At 43.1% G+C, this 14,283-nt stretch overlaps 1 protein-coding gene across 1 annotated transcript; it reads left to right on the plus strand.

Moving 5' to 3' along the window:
- Window positions 1-921: 921 nt before the first annotated feature.
- Window positions 922-13,561, plus strand: LOC127333767 (protein CHROMATIN REMODELING 4). Its single transcript, XM_051360207.2, has 11 exons — window positions 922-1,492; window positions 2,355-2,598; window positions 3,504-3,605; window positions 3,701-4,429; window positions 5,363-5,431; window positions 5,543-8,242; window positions 8,623-8,777; window positions 9,096-9,210; window positions 10,249-10,316; window positions 10,404-11,010; window positions 11,284-13,561. Exons 2-11 carry the CDS (start codon window positions 2,377-2,379, stop codon window positions 13,312-13,314), a joined length of 6,798 nt encoding a protein of 2,265 aa, XP_051216167.1. The 5' UTR covers window positions 922-1,492; window positions 2,355-2,376; the 3' UTR covers window positions 13,315-13,561.
- The last annotated feature ends 722 nt before the right edge of the window (window positions 13,562-14,283 follow it).

Here is a 14,283-nt window from a genome sequence, read left to right on the forward strand (position 1 = left end):
AGCATCGTCCAATCAAACTACACGTCCTACTACCGCAAATTTGTGACTTTATCAAAGATTACATACCCACAAACGTCCCTAACCGACTACAATCACTTATTACACTCATAATCATCATCTGTCACAAATCAAAAAATTGGCCAAAAAAACATAAACCAAATGCCGAGATGAACCATTGCGCGATAGATGAGTAATTTCTTCCAGCAACTACGGGGAAAACCTTGTCTAATCCATCTCCTTAACCATCTCGATGAAACCCTACTGCGATCCGACGCAACGAGCTCTCACGGCCATGGCGGAAAACGAAGAAACAGACGCATAAACCAACAACATGGGAGGAAGAAGGAGGGACGAACAAGCCGTACCATAGTCGAGAGCTTCTTCCAGGAAGAGCGGTGGTATGTGCGGCGGCATGGCAGCGATCGGTGGCGGCGCGGCCGTCACCCTGTGATCGTGCTGAGAAAGACGACGCTAATGGACGCAGTGGCGACGACGCATGACTAAAAGAGATGGGCCGGGGCTTATGTGAATTCCGATAAATCCGGGGAGGTTTTTGCAAATACACCCGCTGCTAGCGTGTCCCTCCAAACAGTGCAATGCGGATTGTTTGGGGTAGTTTGCACCCGATTTACAAGTTCGTGTGTAGCCTGCCCCCATTTTGCAACTATTTGAATATGTTTGCACCTCGAGGATCATTTTTTTTCTGCAGCAAGTAAACGCATATCATCATCACACAAGGAAAGAAGAGGACGACGGCGTGACATAAATAAAAGCTGAAGAAGGAAAAAAAGGCAGAACGCATATATATGAACAAAAAGGCTAAGCATCTTCTTTCCCAAAGCTCACACTGTCAACCTATAAATAAATAAAAAAGCTCAAAAAACCTTGGCACTCCACTAGAAACCTTCCCTCCACCCAAACAAACAACGGGCAACGGAAGAATCAGGCGGCCTGCCTCACCATCAATTCCGTCCATCTCCACACCCGCCGCCTGCGCCTGGAGCGGCGGGCCGCGGCCACCCACCCGCCCGCCGTCTGACGCCACCGCAGAAACCGGCACTCACCTCGCGCCGGCCCCCACGTGTCCCTGCCCTGCCGCCCGCGGGCCCCGCCTGTCACCCACCTCTGGCACTGGTGGGCAGGCGAAAGCGACGCGTGAAGGCAGCGCTGCGCACGGCCCCTCTCCCCACCCCCCGATGGGTGCCCCTCCCCATCGATAGCCGCGCCGCTCTCTGCTGCCCTGCGCCCCCCTTCCTTCCCCATCTGCCCCTCTCCTCCTCCTCCCTCCCCACATCCCGCATCTATTCCGCCGCCGCCTCACAGCCCGCCCGCCCGCGCCGCCGCTGCCGCACCGCTTGGTTCCGGCCCCGCCTCTGCGCTGCCGTGGGGCGCCGGGCCGCGCGATCCGCCGGGGCCTCCGTCGATTTCGGTCCACCTTGGAGGCGCCGCGGCGACTAGCCGCCCTCGGAGCTGCGGTTCAGCGTCTAATTCGGTGGGTTTACGGGGTTGCCTCTCTGGAATTTTTGCTGCGGAGAGGTGGTTTGACTGGCGGATGAACCCTTGGGGGGTTAGGGCGGAGATTCGGATTTCTGTTTCTCCGCGTTTGGGGGGTTGCGAGCGTGTGTAACAAACGGTGGTAATAATGCTTCTTCTCGCGACTTGTGATTCCAAGCTAGCTAGCTGCTCCTTCATTACTTGGGGGTTTCTATACTAGTACTACTGTCCCGCGCGCGGAGAGTAGCAGCGACGGAACTCCAGAGATACGTGTTGGTAACAACAGGCTCAAGAGGAAAAACACCTAGGGTGTAAAATTAGTATTACTACCCGCTAGTGGTGCTTGCCATTGTCCGGGTCCAGTTCCAGGGTTCCAGCACTAGTGCTCTTCTAGACTACGCCCAGATTGGATTAGACTTCTCAACTGGACATAATGGATCAATGGGAACTTATGCTAGGTTTCGATGTAACTACTCACCATGGAGATCAGTAATGTAGCCTCAGTTATATATTAGTGTGAGGTTCCCTAGTGGGATTTGGGCATCTACCAAGCAGAATGAATTTGCTGTTCCATGATATATTAGTACTGAGCAAAAGGAACGTGGAACCCATAATTCAACTGTCCCATGTGTGCTTCTAATATGTGGCCGAGTAAATCCATATACCTCAAGACCTCGCTTGTTCTAGGACTTCATCTCCCATGCTTGATTGAGCTCCTTTGAATCCCACTTTAGATTAGTATTGCAGTCCATATAACCTCAGACGACCACACACACACAGCGTAGCATATTCAATTAAAAGTTGTCTACTCTGCATTTTTGAGCTGCTAATAAAGAAATGCGTTATTCTGTTGCTGGCAGCATGTGACGCCGTACTCCGACGATGAAGGAGAGGAGCTCTCTATGTGATAGTGCAGCAGATGGAAATTGGGTTTCAAAATACAAAAGGAAGCGAAGCAAGTTAACAGCAGCTAGCTCATCAAATGAGCATGAGGTTGCATCACCAACGCCGGACTCTCTAATGAACAATGGTTCCATAAAGAAGAGGTCCAAGCATGACGCTGGCATTTCTACGTCGACCAAGAAGATACGAGGGCACGATGGGGTGAATTCCTATCTTTTCTTTAGTTGACGTATTAGTCAATCTTGTGGATATTGTTTGTCATCTACTTTCTCCATCCATTCATATTTATAAGACCTATATTAACCAGGCTCATAGATTAAGAAAGCTCTAAGATTCAAAAATTCACCAAACGGAAATGATCAATTTTCAATTTACCCTTTCTAATATGTTCTCTGGAAATATGACACAGTAATTTGCAAGGTTGGTATGCTTGCATTAACTATGCGTGCATACCTTATAATAATTTTGAGCAATGTTGGAAGACTAATAGGCATATAAAACGAACTAAGGAAGTACTTTATGTGTTGCTCTTACATGTAACGCGAGCTAAAGGCCAAAACAATGATTTAATCACATTTCCAGGTTAGCCAATGTGTGAAACGCTTACACATTGACCACACATACTATGCCGTTGATGAAACTACTGGACTTTAAGAGTTCTGAACATCTCTTCGCAAATACTTTAGTGAAAATTTTCAGAAGTAGGAGCTTACATGTTCTATTAACATGTGAACTCTCCCATGCCTGCAACAGTTTGCCATATCTGTAAATGCATGCTGATTTGGAATTCACCGGGTTACTATGAGCTATTTTGGTGTTATCGTGTTTAGGATGTAAACTATAATGGAGTGACGGATCTTATTAGGTCATCATGCATACGAGTGGGGACAGGGGCAATTCTAGTCTAGGCAACTATAAGTCTATAACTGCCAAAATATGATCAATACGTTTTAACCGAGCAGTTACATCTTTCACCAGTTATCATGTATGAATTACACAACTATTGTGACGTGAAGGCTTTGCATACTGTTATTTTCTTCACATTGATTTTCTATCTGTAATGCTGCTCAACTTATCTTATGCATTCGTTCTCTTTGTTTCTTCAGTATTTCTACGAGTGTGTAGAATGTGACCTTGGTGGCAATTTGCTGTGTTGCGATAGCTGTCCACGAACATACCACTTGGAATGTCTTAATCCTCCTCTTAAGGTTTGAACCATTTATACTGTTTGATTACACATCTTTTTTTTTTGGGTGTACTGATCTGTTTTTATCTCTTTGCACCATTTCCATTTCAAATCTAGCGTGCACCACCTGGGAATTGGCAATGTCCAACATGTCGTACAGAACAAGTTAGCTTGAAGTTGTTAGTCAATGCAGATGCTGACACTTCCAAACGTGAAAGAACTAGGAGACTGCGTGCAAACACCACATCAGATAGCCCATCTCCCCATAACAAAGGATCTGTCAAAACCCAGAGTCCCATACAAGAGAGAAATGATAGCAAAGTATCTGTCAAAATCCGTAGTCCCATACAAGAGAGAAATGAATCAACCGAACAAGGAAAACTGTCATGTGGTGGCACATTGAAGGAGGGTGACCCAAGTGTGAAGGATAATGAAGTTCAGAAAAAGAAGCCATTGATAGTACATCTGAAAAGGCGTCCAACCAAGGAATTATCTGCAATTACGAAGCCCTTGAAGTCAGAAATCCTTGGTAAGCCGCCAGAAGAGAACCAGGAAAAACATGGAGGTGCTTTGAAAATAAAGAAAAATCTGCGCTCCATGGACTTGTCTCCAAAGAAATATAAAAGCAAGAGGCAACATAGTCACAGAGACTGTAAGCGATCTGAAACAAAAGGGCTCAGATATTTGGCAACGGATGTTGACAGTGATTCATCAATGGGACCATCTACATCTCCTGACCACAGCGAATCACCACCAAAAAGGAAATCTTCAGATGGTAGAACACCTACATCTAGTGCCAAGAAAGGAAAAAAGAAAGTGAAATTTGTTGATAAAAAACATTCAGAGGTATTCAAACAACACTATGTTTTGTTTTAATGTTCACGAACATGTACATTTTATATAGTTTTCCTATGTTACTGAGTCATTTTCTCATTGGTATGCCTACATGTACTGATTTAGTATGCCAGATTTTCAAGTAAGAAACTCTTTTTTTTTTATGTTCTAACTCTGCCACAATAATTATGTGCACAATCCTACGTTTTCATTCTCTGCACTTCTGCAAGATCCTTTTCTTTTATCTGCACTTTCCATCTTATAATTTACATAAGCTCATTTTTGTTTCAGTTACAACCATACTTTATGAGCAAACTTGCCATGATTAATAACATTTTTGTAATACATCTTATTATGCTTTCTGATATGACCTGAGAGATACTCCCTCCGTTCTGAAATAGTCTACATTCTAGCCCCAAAATTTGTTCTGAAATAATCCACATTGTACATTATAGCTTTTAGTCAACAAGAACACTGAAAATGAAGTGGTTTTGCTCTCTTTATTGGACATTGTTATTTTCAATGTAGCTTGGATTGGTTGTTTGCATATCTAAGTAGTACTAATAAATGCAACATTAATTTGTCTCGTTTTTTCTAGAATGTAGAGTAAATCAGAACGGAGAGAGTACATGGTAGCCTTTAGGTCTGATAGCCTCTTAAGGTCATCTTTGTCAGTTTCGATATTAGCATGCAAGCAGAGAAACAATTGCAACTTTTGTATCCCGTGAACAATAAACTACCTTGATTACTTTTTTATAGCTTTTTTATCTTGTTCTAATTCTGTATGTGGGATTTTGGGTCATTGGTCTTCAGTTGCTACCATGATCAGGCTTCACTACTTTTCTAATGTCTGTTTTGTTTGATGATCACATCCTTATCTTAAATCGTGTTGCTTAAACATACCTATGTTCAAAATGCCGTTCATATATCTGATAAATGATGCAGGTGCTAGGTGTGGCAGGGGACAAAATAATGACACCTCAGGAGGATCTGCAGGTTCAGCCTGGGAAACAAGTACGTCATTAGCATCCATAACCACATTGCATCTTCATCCAATCTTTTTATCGCCTTCGGTCTGCCACCTATTCTATGTTCTCTGATTATTGCAAACATTGCTTTCCTTAGGTTGACCGCATCTTAGGCTGTCGGCTTCAAACCAGCCAAATCATTTCACAGCCCCATGCTTCATCAGAGCAGATTGAATCAACTGATTTGCAGCCAGAAGATGCAGCTCCTTCTAGTGCTTCTAGTGTACTAGCGCGGTCTTTAAGCAACGATACTGATAACACACTGGAGGATGTAATCGCTGATGAATCAGTAAATCCTGCCTCCGAAAATCATTTAGATGGTGTTGAAGCGCAAAAGGAGAGTAATGGTAAATCACATGAAAATAATGAGTCAGTGAACCCAGACGATGCCATGAAGACAGTGTCAGATTGTTCCACTGATCAAATCATCACAGCAAAGGATTCTGGAGTAGCAGGAGAAAACATAGCTTCAGAAAATGGTGATTTTGAGGCGATATCTATTGTTCCAGCTGAAGGAACATCAGAAAAGGGCGACATCAAACTTCTAGTTTCCAAAGAGGATGCAATAGTACTGACGAAACAAGAGGATACACCTGAAAGTAAAGTACATGTAAGCATAAAAGGAACTGCAGGGAATGGCCATGATGATACTGCATATGAATTTTTGGTCAAATGGGTTGGAAAATCAAACATCCATAACAGCTGGATTTCTGAATCTGAACTAAGAACACTAGCAAAACGGAAACTAGAGAATTACAAAGCAAAGTATGGAATGGCTTTGATAAACATTTGCAAGGACCAGTGGTGCCAACCACAACGAGTTATTGCTATGCGTGTTTCCTTAGATGAAGTAGAAGAGGCTTTAATCAAATGGTGTGGCCTACCTTATGATGAATGCACTTGGGAAAGATTAGATGAACCTATCATGCTCAAGTATGTCCATTTGGTTACTCATTTCAAGAAATTTGAATGCCAGGCTTTGGAAAAGGACATGAGAGGTAACTCTGCAAACGCAAGAAACAGACAAGAGTTGAGCGTGTTGGTTGAGCAGCCAAAAGAGCTTAAGGGAGGCTTGCTCTTCCCTCATCAACTGGAAGCATTGAACTGGCTGCGTAAATGTTGGTACAAGTCGAAAAATGTTATCCTTGCTGATGAGATGGGTCTTGGGAAGACAGTGTCTGCTTGTGCTTTTTTGTCGTCCCTGTGCTGTGAATTTAAGATTAACTTGCCTTGTCTTGTCTTGGTCCCTCTTTCTACCATGCCTAATTGGATGGCTGAATTTGCATCTTGGGCCCCTCATTTAAATGTTGTGGAGTACCATGGTTCTGCAAAGGCAAGATCTACAATTCGTCAATATGAGTGGTATGAGGGCGATGCAACCCAGATAGGTAAAAGCAAGAAATCTCACAAGTTCAATGTCTTGCTCACCACTTACGAAATGGTGCTTGTTGATGCTACATATCTTCGTTCTGTGTCATGGGAAGTTCTTATAGTTGATGAGGGGCATCGGTTGAAGAATTCTAGCAGCAAACTCTTCAGTTTGCTGAATACATTATCATTTCAGCACAGGGTTTTGTTGACTGGAACCCCATTACAGAACAACATCGGAGAGATGTATAATTTATTGAACTTTCTACAGCCTGATTCTTTCCCTTCTCTAGCATCATTTGAGGAGAAGTTTAATGACCTTGCAACAGCAGAGAAAGTGGAGGAGCTGAAGAAACTGGTAGCTCCACATATGCTTCGAAGGCTGAAAAAGGATGCAATGAAAAATATCCCCCCGAAGACGGAGAGAATGGTGCCTGTTGAATTGACATCAATCCAGGCTGAATACTACCGTGCTATGCTTACAAAGAACTACCAAGTACTGCGCAGTACTGGAAAAGGTGGTGCTCATCAGTCATTACTCAACATAGTAATGCAGCTTCGGAAAGTTTGCAACCATCCCTATCTTATTGCTGGAACTGAACCTGAATCAGGTTCACCAGAGTTTTTGCATGAAATGAGAATAAAGGCATCAGCAAAGCTAGCTCTGTTGCATTCTATGCTCAAAATGTTACGCAGGGATGGCCACCGTGTTCTTATTTTTTCCCAGATGACAAAACTTCTTGACATCCTCGAAGATTACATGACTCTGGAATTTGGTCCTAAAACATTTGAAAGAGTAGATGGTTCGGTATCTGTGGCAGAACGCCAGGCAGCGATTACTCGTTTCAATCAGGACAAGACTCGTTTTGTTTTTTTGCTATCTACTCGGTCATGTGGTCTTGGGATCAATTTGGCAACTGCAGATACTGTAATCATATATGATTCTGATTTCAATCCACATGCTGATATACAGGCAATGAATAGAGCACACAGAATTGGACAGTCAAACAGACTTTTAGTTTACAGGCTTGTAGTGCGCGCTAGTGTTGAGGAGCGTATCTTGCAACTTGCCAAGAAGAAACTGATGCTTGATCAACTTTTTGTAAACAAATCAGAATCACAGAAGGAAGTGGAAGATATCATTCGGTGGGGAACTGAGGAGCTCTTTAGGAATGGCAATGAGGTGAATACTAAAGATAATGAGGACGTTTCTGGTGCTAAACACGATGTATCAGATGTGGAGGTTAAGCATAGGAGGAGAACGGGTGGCCTAGGTGATGTTTATGAGGATAAATGTATTGGCAGTTCTACTAACCTTATTTGGGATGAAAATGCCATCATGAAGCTTCTTGATAGATCTAACCTTCCAACAACAGTAGCTGAAAGCACTGATGGTGACTTGGACAACGATATGCTTGGCACTGTAAAGGTAATTTAATTGCGTGCTTTCTTCTTCAAATAATAAATATGTAATGTTTATGCAGTGATTCATAGGTAGCTTAGGAATCAAGCGGGCCATCTAGTCCATGCTCACAAAATTATTGTAGTAGTTAACTTTGGAAAAGTTCACTTAGTTTGGAAGTTCCCAACCGGCGTCATTCGGCTAGAATTTATTGTCAGTATGGATTCATACGTAAACTCTGGTATTCTTATTCTTGGACTGCATTAACTCTTCTCTTACAGTTCTCCTTTCTTTCTGATGATGGTTGCTAATGTTAATGTGATGTAAATTTTTCTTTGTGAAATATATAGCTTATTATCTCTGGAGATCTCGATTAATAGTTTCTTCTACTTTTATCCATGAAGCAGTCAATCGATTGGAATGATGATGTGAATGATGATCCTGGTGCTACCGAGGACATTCCAAATAGTGATAACGATGGCTTTGAACAGGCATCTGAAACAAAACAGGATGCATCTAATCCTGTGGAAGAAAATGAATGGGACAAACTTTTACGCCTCAGGTGCTCTACTATACAATCACTTTTTATACTTTTTTGCCTGTCTATTGCCTTCTGATTACCGTTTTCTTTATTTTTTACTGTTTTACTTAATAACTTCAACAAACCAGCAGCAACTTAAACAAAATGACAATAAATTTTAGAATGTTTGCAATTGGAGAAGTTAGCAAGCGGTACAGAACAGTTTATGATATCTTGGGTCAGGCAGTGATATATAGGGCATGGTGTACTAATTGCACTAATCTCTCTCTCTCTCTCTCTCTCTCTCTCTCTCTCTCTCTCGGCATGATGGTTGGTACTGAATTCGAATTGATGTTTCAGGTGGGAGCAGTATCAGATTGAGGAGGAGGCATCTCTTGGTCGAGGCAAGCGTTTAAGGAAAGCTGTTTCCTACAGGGAAACCTTCGCAGCAATTGCTAATGAAGCATTAAGTGAGGTATTTTTGTGTTTTACATGACCTAGTGCATACTCCTCCCTCACCCCACTTTGATCAGGAAACATTTCTGTGTTGCTGTTAATCTGCTGTTTTACTAGTATTACTAGTGTGGTGAACATACCTTGCTAAAAAATGTCACTTTAGAGATCTGCCCTGCTAGCAAGTAAGGAATAATATATATCTTCATTTTGACCACCTTGATCCATTGGATTGTGGCATATTCATGGGTTTTAAGGTGGTAAGGCATCCTAAGGCATTCTACCTCTGCTCTGACGCCTAAGCGGGTGACTAAGCGCCTAAAGCGGGCATATTTCGGGATGCTGCCAGGGCGCCTTATCACCTAAGTGTCGCCTTCCTAAGGCGGACGCCTTAAAAAACATGGGCATATTTACGTTATGACTTATGAAAACACTGAGTTTTACAAAATTAGCCATATAGTTTTGCGAGGCTTTGTGAGGCAATGTGCTAATGTCCAGAACACAAAGAAAGATACACACTCCCTCCATTTCACGATTTCTGTCATTTGTGACGCGTGCATACCTGGGATGCAAAGTGGTTGACAAATGCTTTATGAATTTATACCATGTGTGGTACACATAGATAGAGATACCACTAATCTACTCCCTCCGTTGCAAAATGTAGAGCATGTTTTGACGTCCAAATATGAGCTTTGATCATATACTTCTTGTACAGTATATTTTATTAATGGTTAGAAAATCATAATCATAAGAAAGTGTTTCTGAAGAACCCAACAGTACAATTTTGTGTGAAACAACGTATATTATTGCATAATCCTTGGTCAAGCTTTGAATTTGGGTAGTCAAAATACGTCTTACATTATCTAGTGAGAACAAGTATGATCTAATTCCATCGATTTTTACGACAGTTTTGTGCCAACTAGGCATACATTTGTGGCATATATTGTGAAAAGGAGGTAGTAGTTGACAGCCCTGTGGTTTTTCATTGCTATTTGCCCTGAACTCTTAGATTCTAATAGTGTATGCAGCTACAAAATGATTTGCCGATATTTCTATACAGGTCTCTGATGACGGGGATGAACCCAAGCGAGAATACACTGCAGCTGGACTGGTTTTGAAGGAAAAATAGTACGACCTCCCCCTTCTGTGGTCATGTACTTTGCTTTTGCATGCACTTTTTTTTTCCAGTCATTGATTTACTTCTGGTTGCAACAGTGGAAAGCTCCGAGCTAGACAGAAGGAAAGGATTGCTCAACGGCATGTAATCAAGAACTATGCGGATGATAAACTTGAAGATTTCATAAAATTATATGACTCCAGCGTTGATGAATATGGTGTAAACCCTTTGAGAATTGTAGAAGATCCTGACTCCGCGCAGCCATCCGGGGCTAAACGTTTCAGTGATTCGACTGCAGAAATGAGGCATTCCTCGAAGAAAGCAAAGAGATACCCTGAAATTTCTCGAGAACTTCATGCCAAACTTGCTGCAAATGCTAATTCGTCAAAGCACCCCTCAAAGGCAACTGATGTCTTAAATCCAGCGATTCCACATCACCTCTTACCAGTGCTTGGCCTTTGTGCTCCAAATGCTGATCAGATAAACTCGTACAAGAATTCAAATTGTGGGCCAAGCATGAAGGAGCAAAAAAGAGCTAGTGGCGAAGTAGCCAACAAACCACTGTCACCTTCTGCGGCTGACCATTCCAGCGAACATAAAAATGATGGCCAATCAGGTCCTAGCAAGACTACGTATCCTGGTTCATCCGAGACTTTGCGAAGGCTGAATAACATCATTCCAGATAGCTACTTCCCGTTCCATCCTGTATGTCCTCTTCTCTATCTGGCAATGCTCCTTTTTACATTCTAGGCCGCTGGATTATTTCATATAGTCGCCTTAATTACCAGCGTAATGTTTTTCTTCAGAAGTCAAAAGTTAAGCCAAGTGTCCATTTTATTCATGTTAGGAGGGAATGCTGCTCACACCCTGAGATTTATCTTTTATTTTTGTACCTATAGTATATCAACAATAGTCATTCTTGATCAGAGCATGCTGTTTTCTATTAAAAAGGAGAAATAACTTGGTTCTTTTGTGCAGATTCCTCCTATATCTGGGAAGGCGCTTTTTGATCCCATTGAAAACCCTTTACCATCTATTGCTTCATTCCAAGGGAATATGGGTCTTCCGAACTTTGGTGTGGAAGATAATATTCCACTTAAGCATATGAAGTCAGTACCAGATCTATTTCCCAACTTCTCACTGGGCACTAGTGATGAGTATGTTCGTAGTTCTATCCCAGAATTGCCAAACAGTTCATTTTTACCGAGCTTCATGGCAGATATTGCTGGAACTTCAAAAAAGTCAAGGTCAAAATTAATGGCAGATATGTCTGCCCTTCTTCCAGGGTTAGGTATTAACCCAGGTCAACCAATCCATTCAGCAATGCCTGAAAATCACAAGAAGGTATTGGACAATATAATGATGCGTGCTCAGTATGCTACAAATAAATTCATGAAAAAGAGGCCAAAACATGATTATTGGTCTGAAGATGAACTTGATGCTTTGTGGATTGGAGTTCGTAGGCACGGAAGGGGTAACTGGGATGCCATGCTTAGGGATCCAAAGTTGAAATTCTTGAGCCACCGTACTAGTGAAGAGCTGGCCATGAGATGGATTTTGGAGGAGCAGAAAATTATGGAGGAACCAATGCCTACTGCCACAAAAAATCCAAACTCTACATTTCCTGGTTTATCTGATGCAATGATGTCTCGAGCACTGAATGGAAGTAACTTATCTCAACATAAGATGGAGCCGCCAAAGTTACATTCCCACCTAACTGATATTCAACTAGGTTGCAGTGATTTACCGCCTAGATTTCCTCATGTTGAGCCTTCGAATTACATGAGTTCAGTTGAGGGTGGTCCATCACTGACACCTTGGAAGAATTTCAAGCATAAACCAGGTTATGGTGGGGATTTTCCAGGAAGTACATCTGACAAGTGGGAGAAAGCCGATGCTGTCCCACCCTATATGCCAAATCCTTTTATGATGGAAAGCGTTGGTTCTCTACCCATGAACATACAAAACAGTAGTTCCATCCAGCAGAATGAATTTGCATCAAGTGCTCATGAGAACATTCTTCTTCATGGTGTTTCAAATGGGCAGGCTGATTTGTTTCGTGAGATGCAGCGACGTGTGAAGTTAGGTAAACAGCCCATTGGGATGAATCCCTATCACACAAAGCACTCGAACCCTCTACTAGAAAGTGCTGGTGTATTTGGAAGTTCAAAATCAAACAAGCTACCTCATTGGCTTCAGGAGGCTGTGCGTGCTCCTCCATCTAAGCCACTTGAATATGAGCTACCAGCGACTGTTTCAGCTATTGCACAGTCTGTGTGCCTACTTCTTGGTGAAGAAAAAACAGCAATACCTCCATTCCCTTTCCCAGGACCTCGGCTTTCCCGCCCAAAGGACCCTAGAAATACTCCAAAGAAGAGGCGAGTACATAAGGTTCAGCAAGCTTCCAGCCAGGCAGAGCATCCCAAAATTGGATCTGGGCAAGGTGATCATGTATCAACTCCAGTGCTACAATTAATGGAAGCTCTGCCTACGTCTACTGCAATTGATCACAATAATGGTGCCCCTCCAATCAATTTAAACTCCCTGTCATCATCTTCCATGTGCAGTCAGAGGCAAGATGCAACACCTGCTTTGGAAGTTTCAGAAGCTACTGCTGCTGCTTGTACTTCCAGGTCAGAGACTCCTGAAACTGGTTGCCAGAAAGCTGAATTCTCCAGGGTAGATGACATTGCTACTGATCCCGGTGCTCCAGGGAGCAAATTGTCGGGATCAGGTAATCCACCTACAGAATTCTCTATGCTGCCAGTGGTTGATGCAGCTGTTATAAGTACCACACCAGCTGTAGGCCCTATATCCAGTGGTGATGATCAGGAGCCCGAACAAGACAGTCTGTTAGGCATCGACAGAGGGATTGACAACACAGAGAAGCTATTGGAGAAAGCTATGCCTCTTGACGAGAGCAGGGATTCCGGTGCATCACATTCAGATTCAGCCCACGTAGTTGATGAAGATAAAGTCAACGACATTGTTGCAGATGATATGCGATGAGCTCAAAAAATCCTTTTCGTCTGCTTAGCGCTGGGATTTTCCCTTTCCCAGTGTTTCCAGTGTGATGGTGAGCTGTATTTGTACGCTTAGTTTAGATTGAGTAAACTCCAGGGACTCGGTAGTTTAGCACTAGTCTGGTCGGAGCAACTCCCTAAAGCCTCTCTACATACGTAAAATGTATATTTGCTAGCCTCGTGTGGAATGTGGACAATTATATTCATTTATTTATGTGTGTATGGTTAAGATAGTCCTTCGACCCATCAGGAAAACAACACCGAGACATGGTTGTGAGTCGGTAACTCCATCAGCCAAGGAGTTGACTGACTATTCTGTTTATTGTCTTTCTCGAGTGTAGTTTTTATCACTGTCTTAATCATTTTTTGCGGTTCACCCATCCGCCCTGTACAATTGTTAGTTTCTATTGTCCTTAGGTTTCTTCTGCTGGCTGAATCTACCTTGCTTAAAACTAAAACCATAAAATTTATTATAGATTGTAAGAGCATCTCCAGTCACGTCCCCCAAATGGCGCTGGATCGAGCGTTTGGGGACGTGTTTCATTTGTGCCGCGTTTGGGGGACGTCACCGGATTCATTCAAACTTGCTATATATTACATAGATTCGAACGAAATTTGATGAAATTTAAACTAAACCTAATCTAGTAGTACTTGCGGCGGTCGGAGGCGTCGTAGTACTTGTGGAAGTTATACATGTCGTCGGTGATGACCTCCTGCTTGTCGGGCTCGTCCTTCACCGCGCCGCTTGGTCCAACCTCGCCATCGTCGGTGAGGTTCACGAGCAGCTTCCCGGTGTCGCGGATGGACATGGCGATCGCCGCGTCGAGGTCGCCCCTCCAGGCGTCCTTGTCGTTCAGCGACGCCAGGCACGTCGCTCGCAGCCCTGGGCAGTCCCCGGGGTCGTCGCTGCTCGCGATGAGGCGCTGCTACCGCTCGTACTCCGCCAGCAGCGCCG

Source organism: Lolium perenne, chromosome 2 (assembly GCF_019359855.2).
Source record: "Lolium perenne isolate Kyuss_39 chromosome 2, Kyuss_2.0, whole genome shotgun sequence".
NCBI lineage: Eukaryota > Viridiplantae > Streptophyta > Magnoliopsida > Poales > Poaceae > Lolium > Lolium perenne.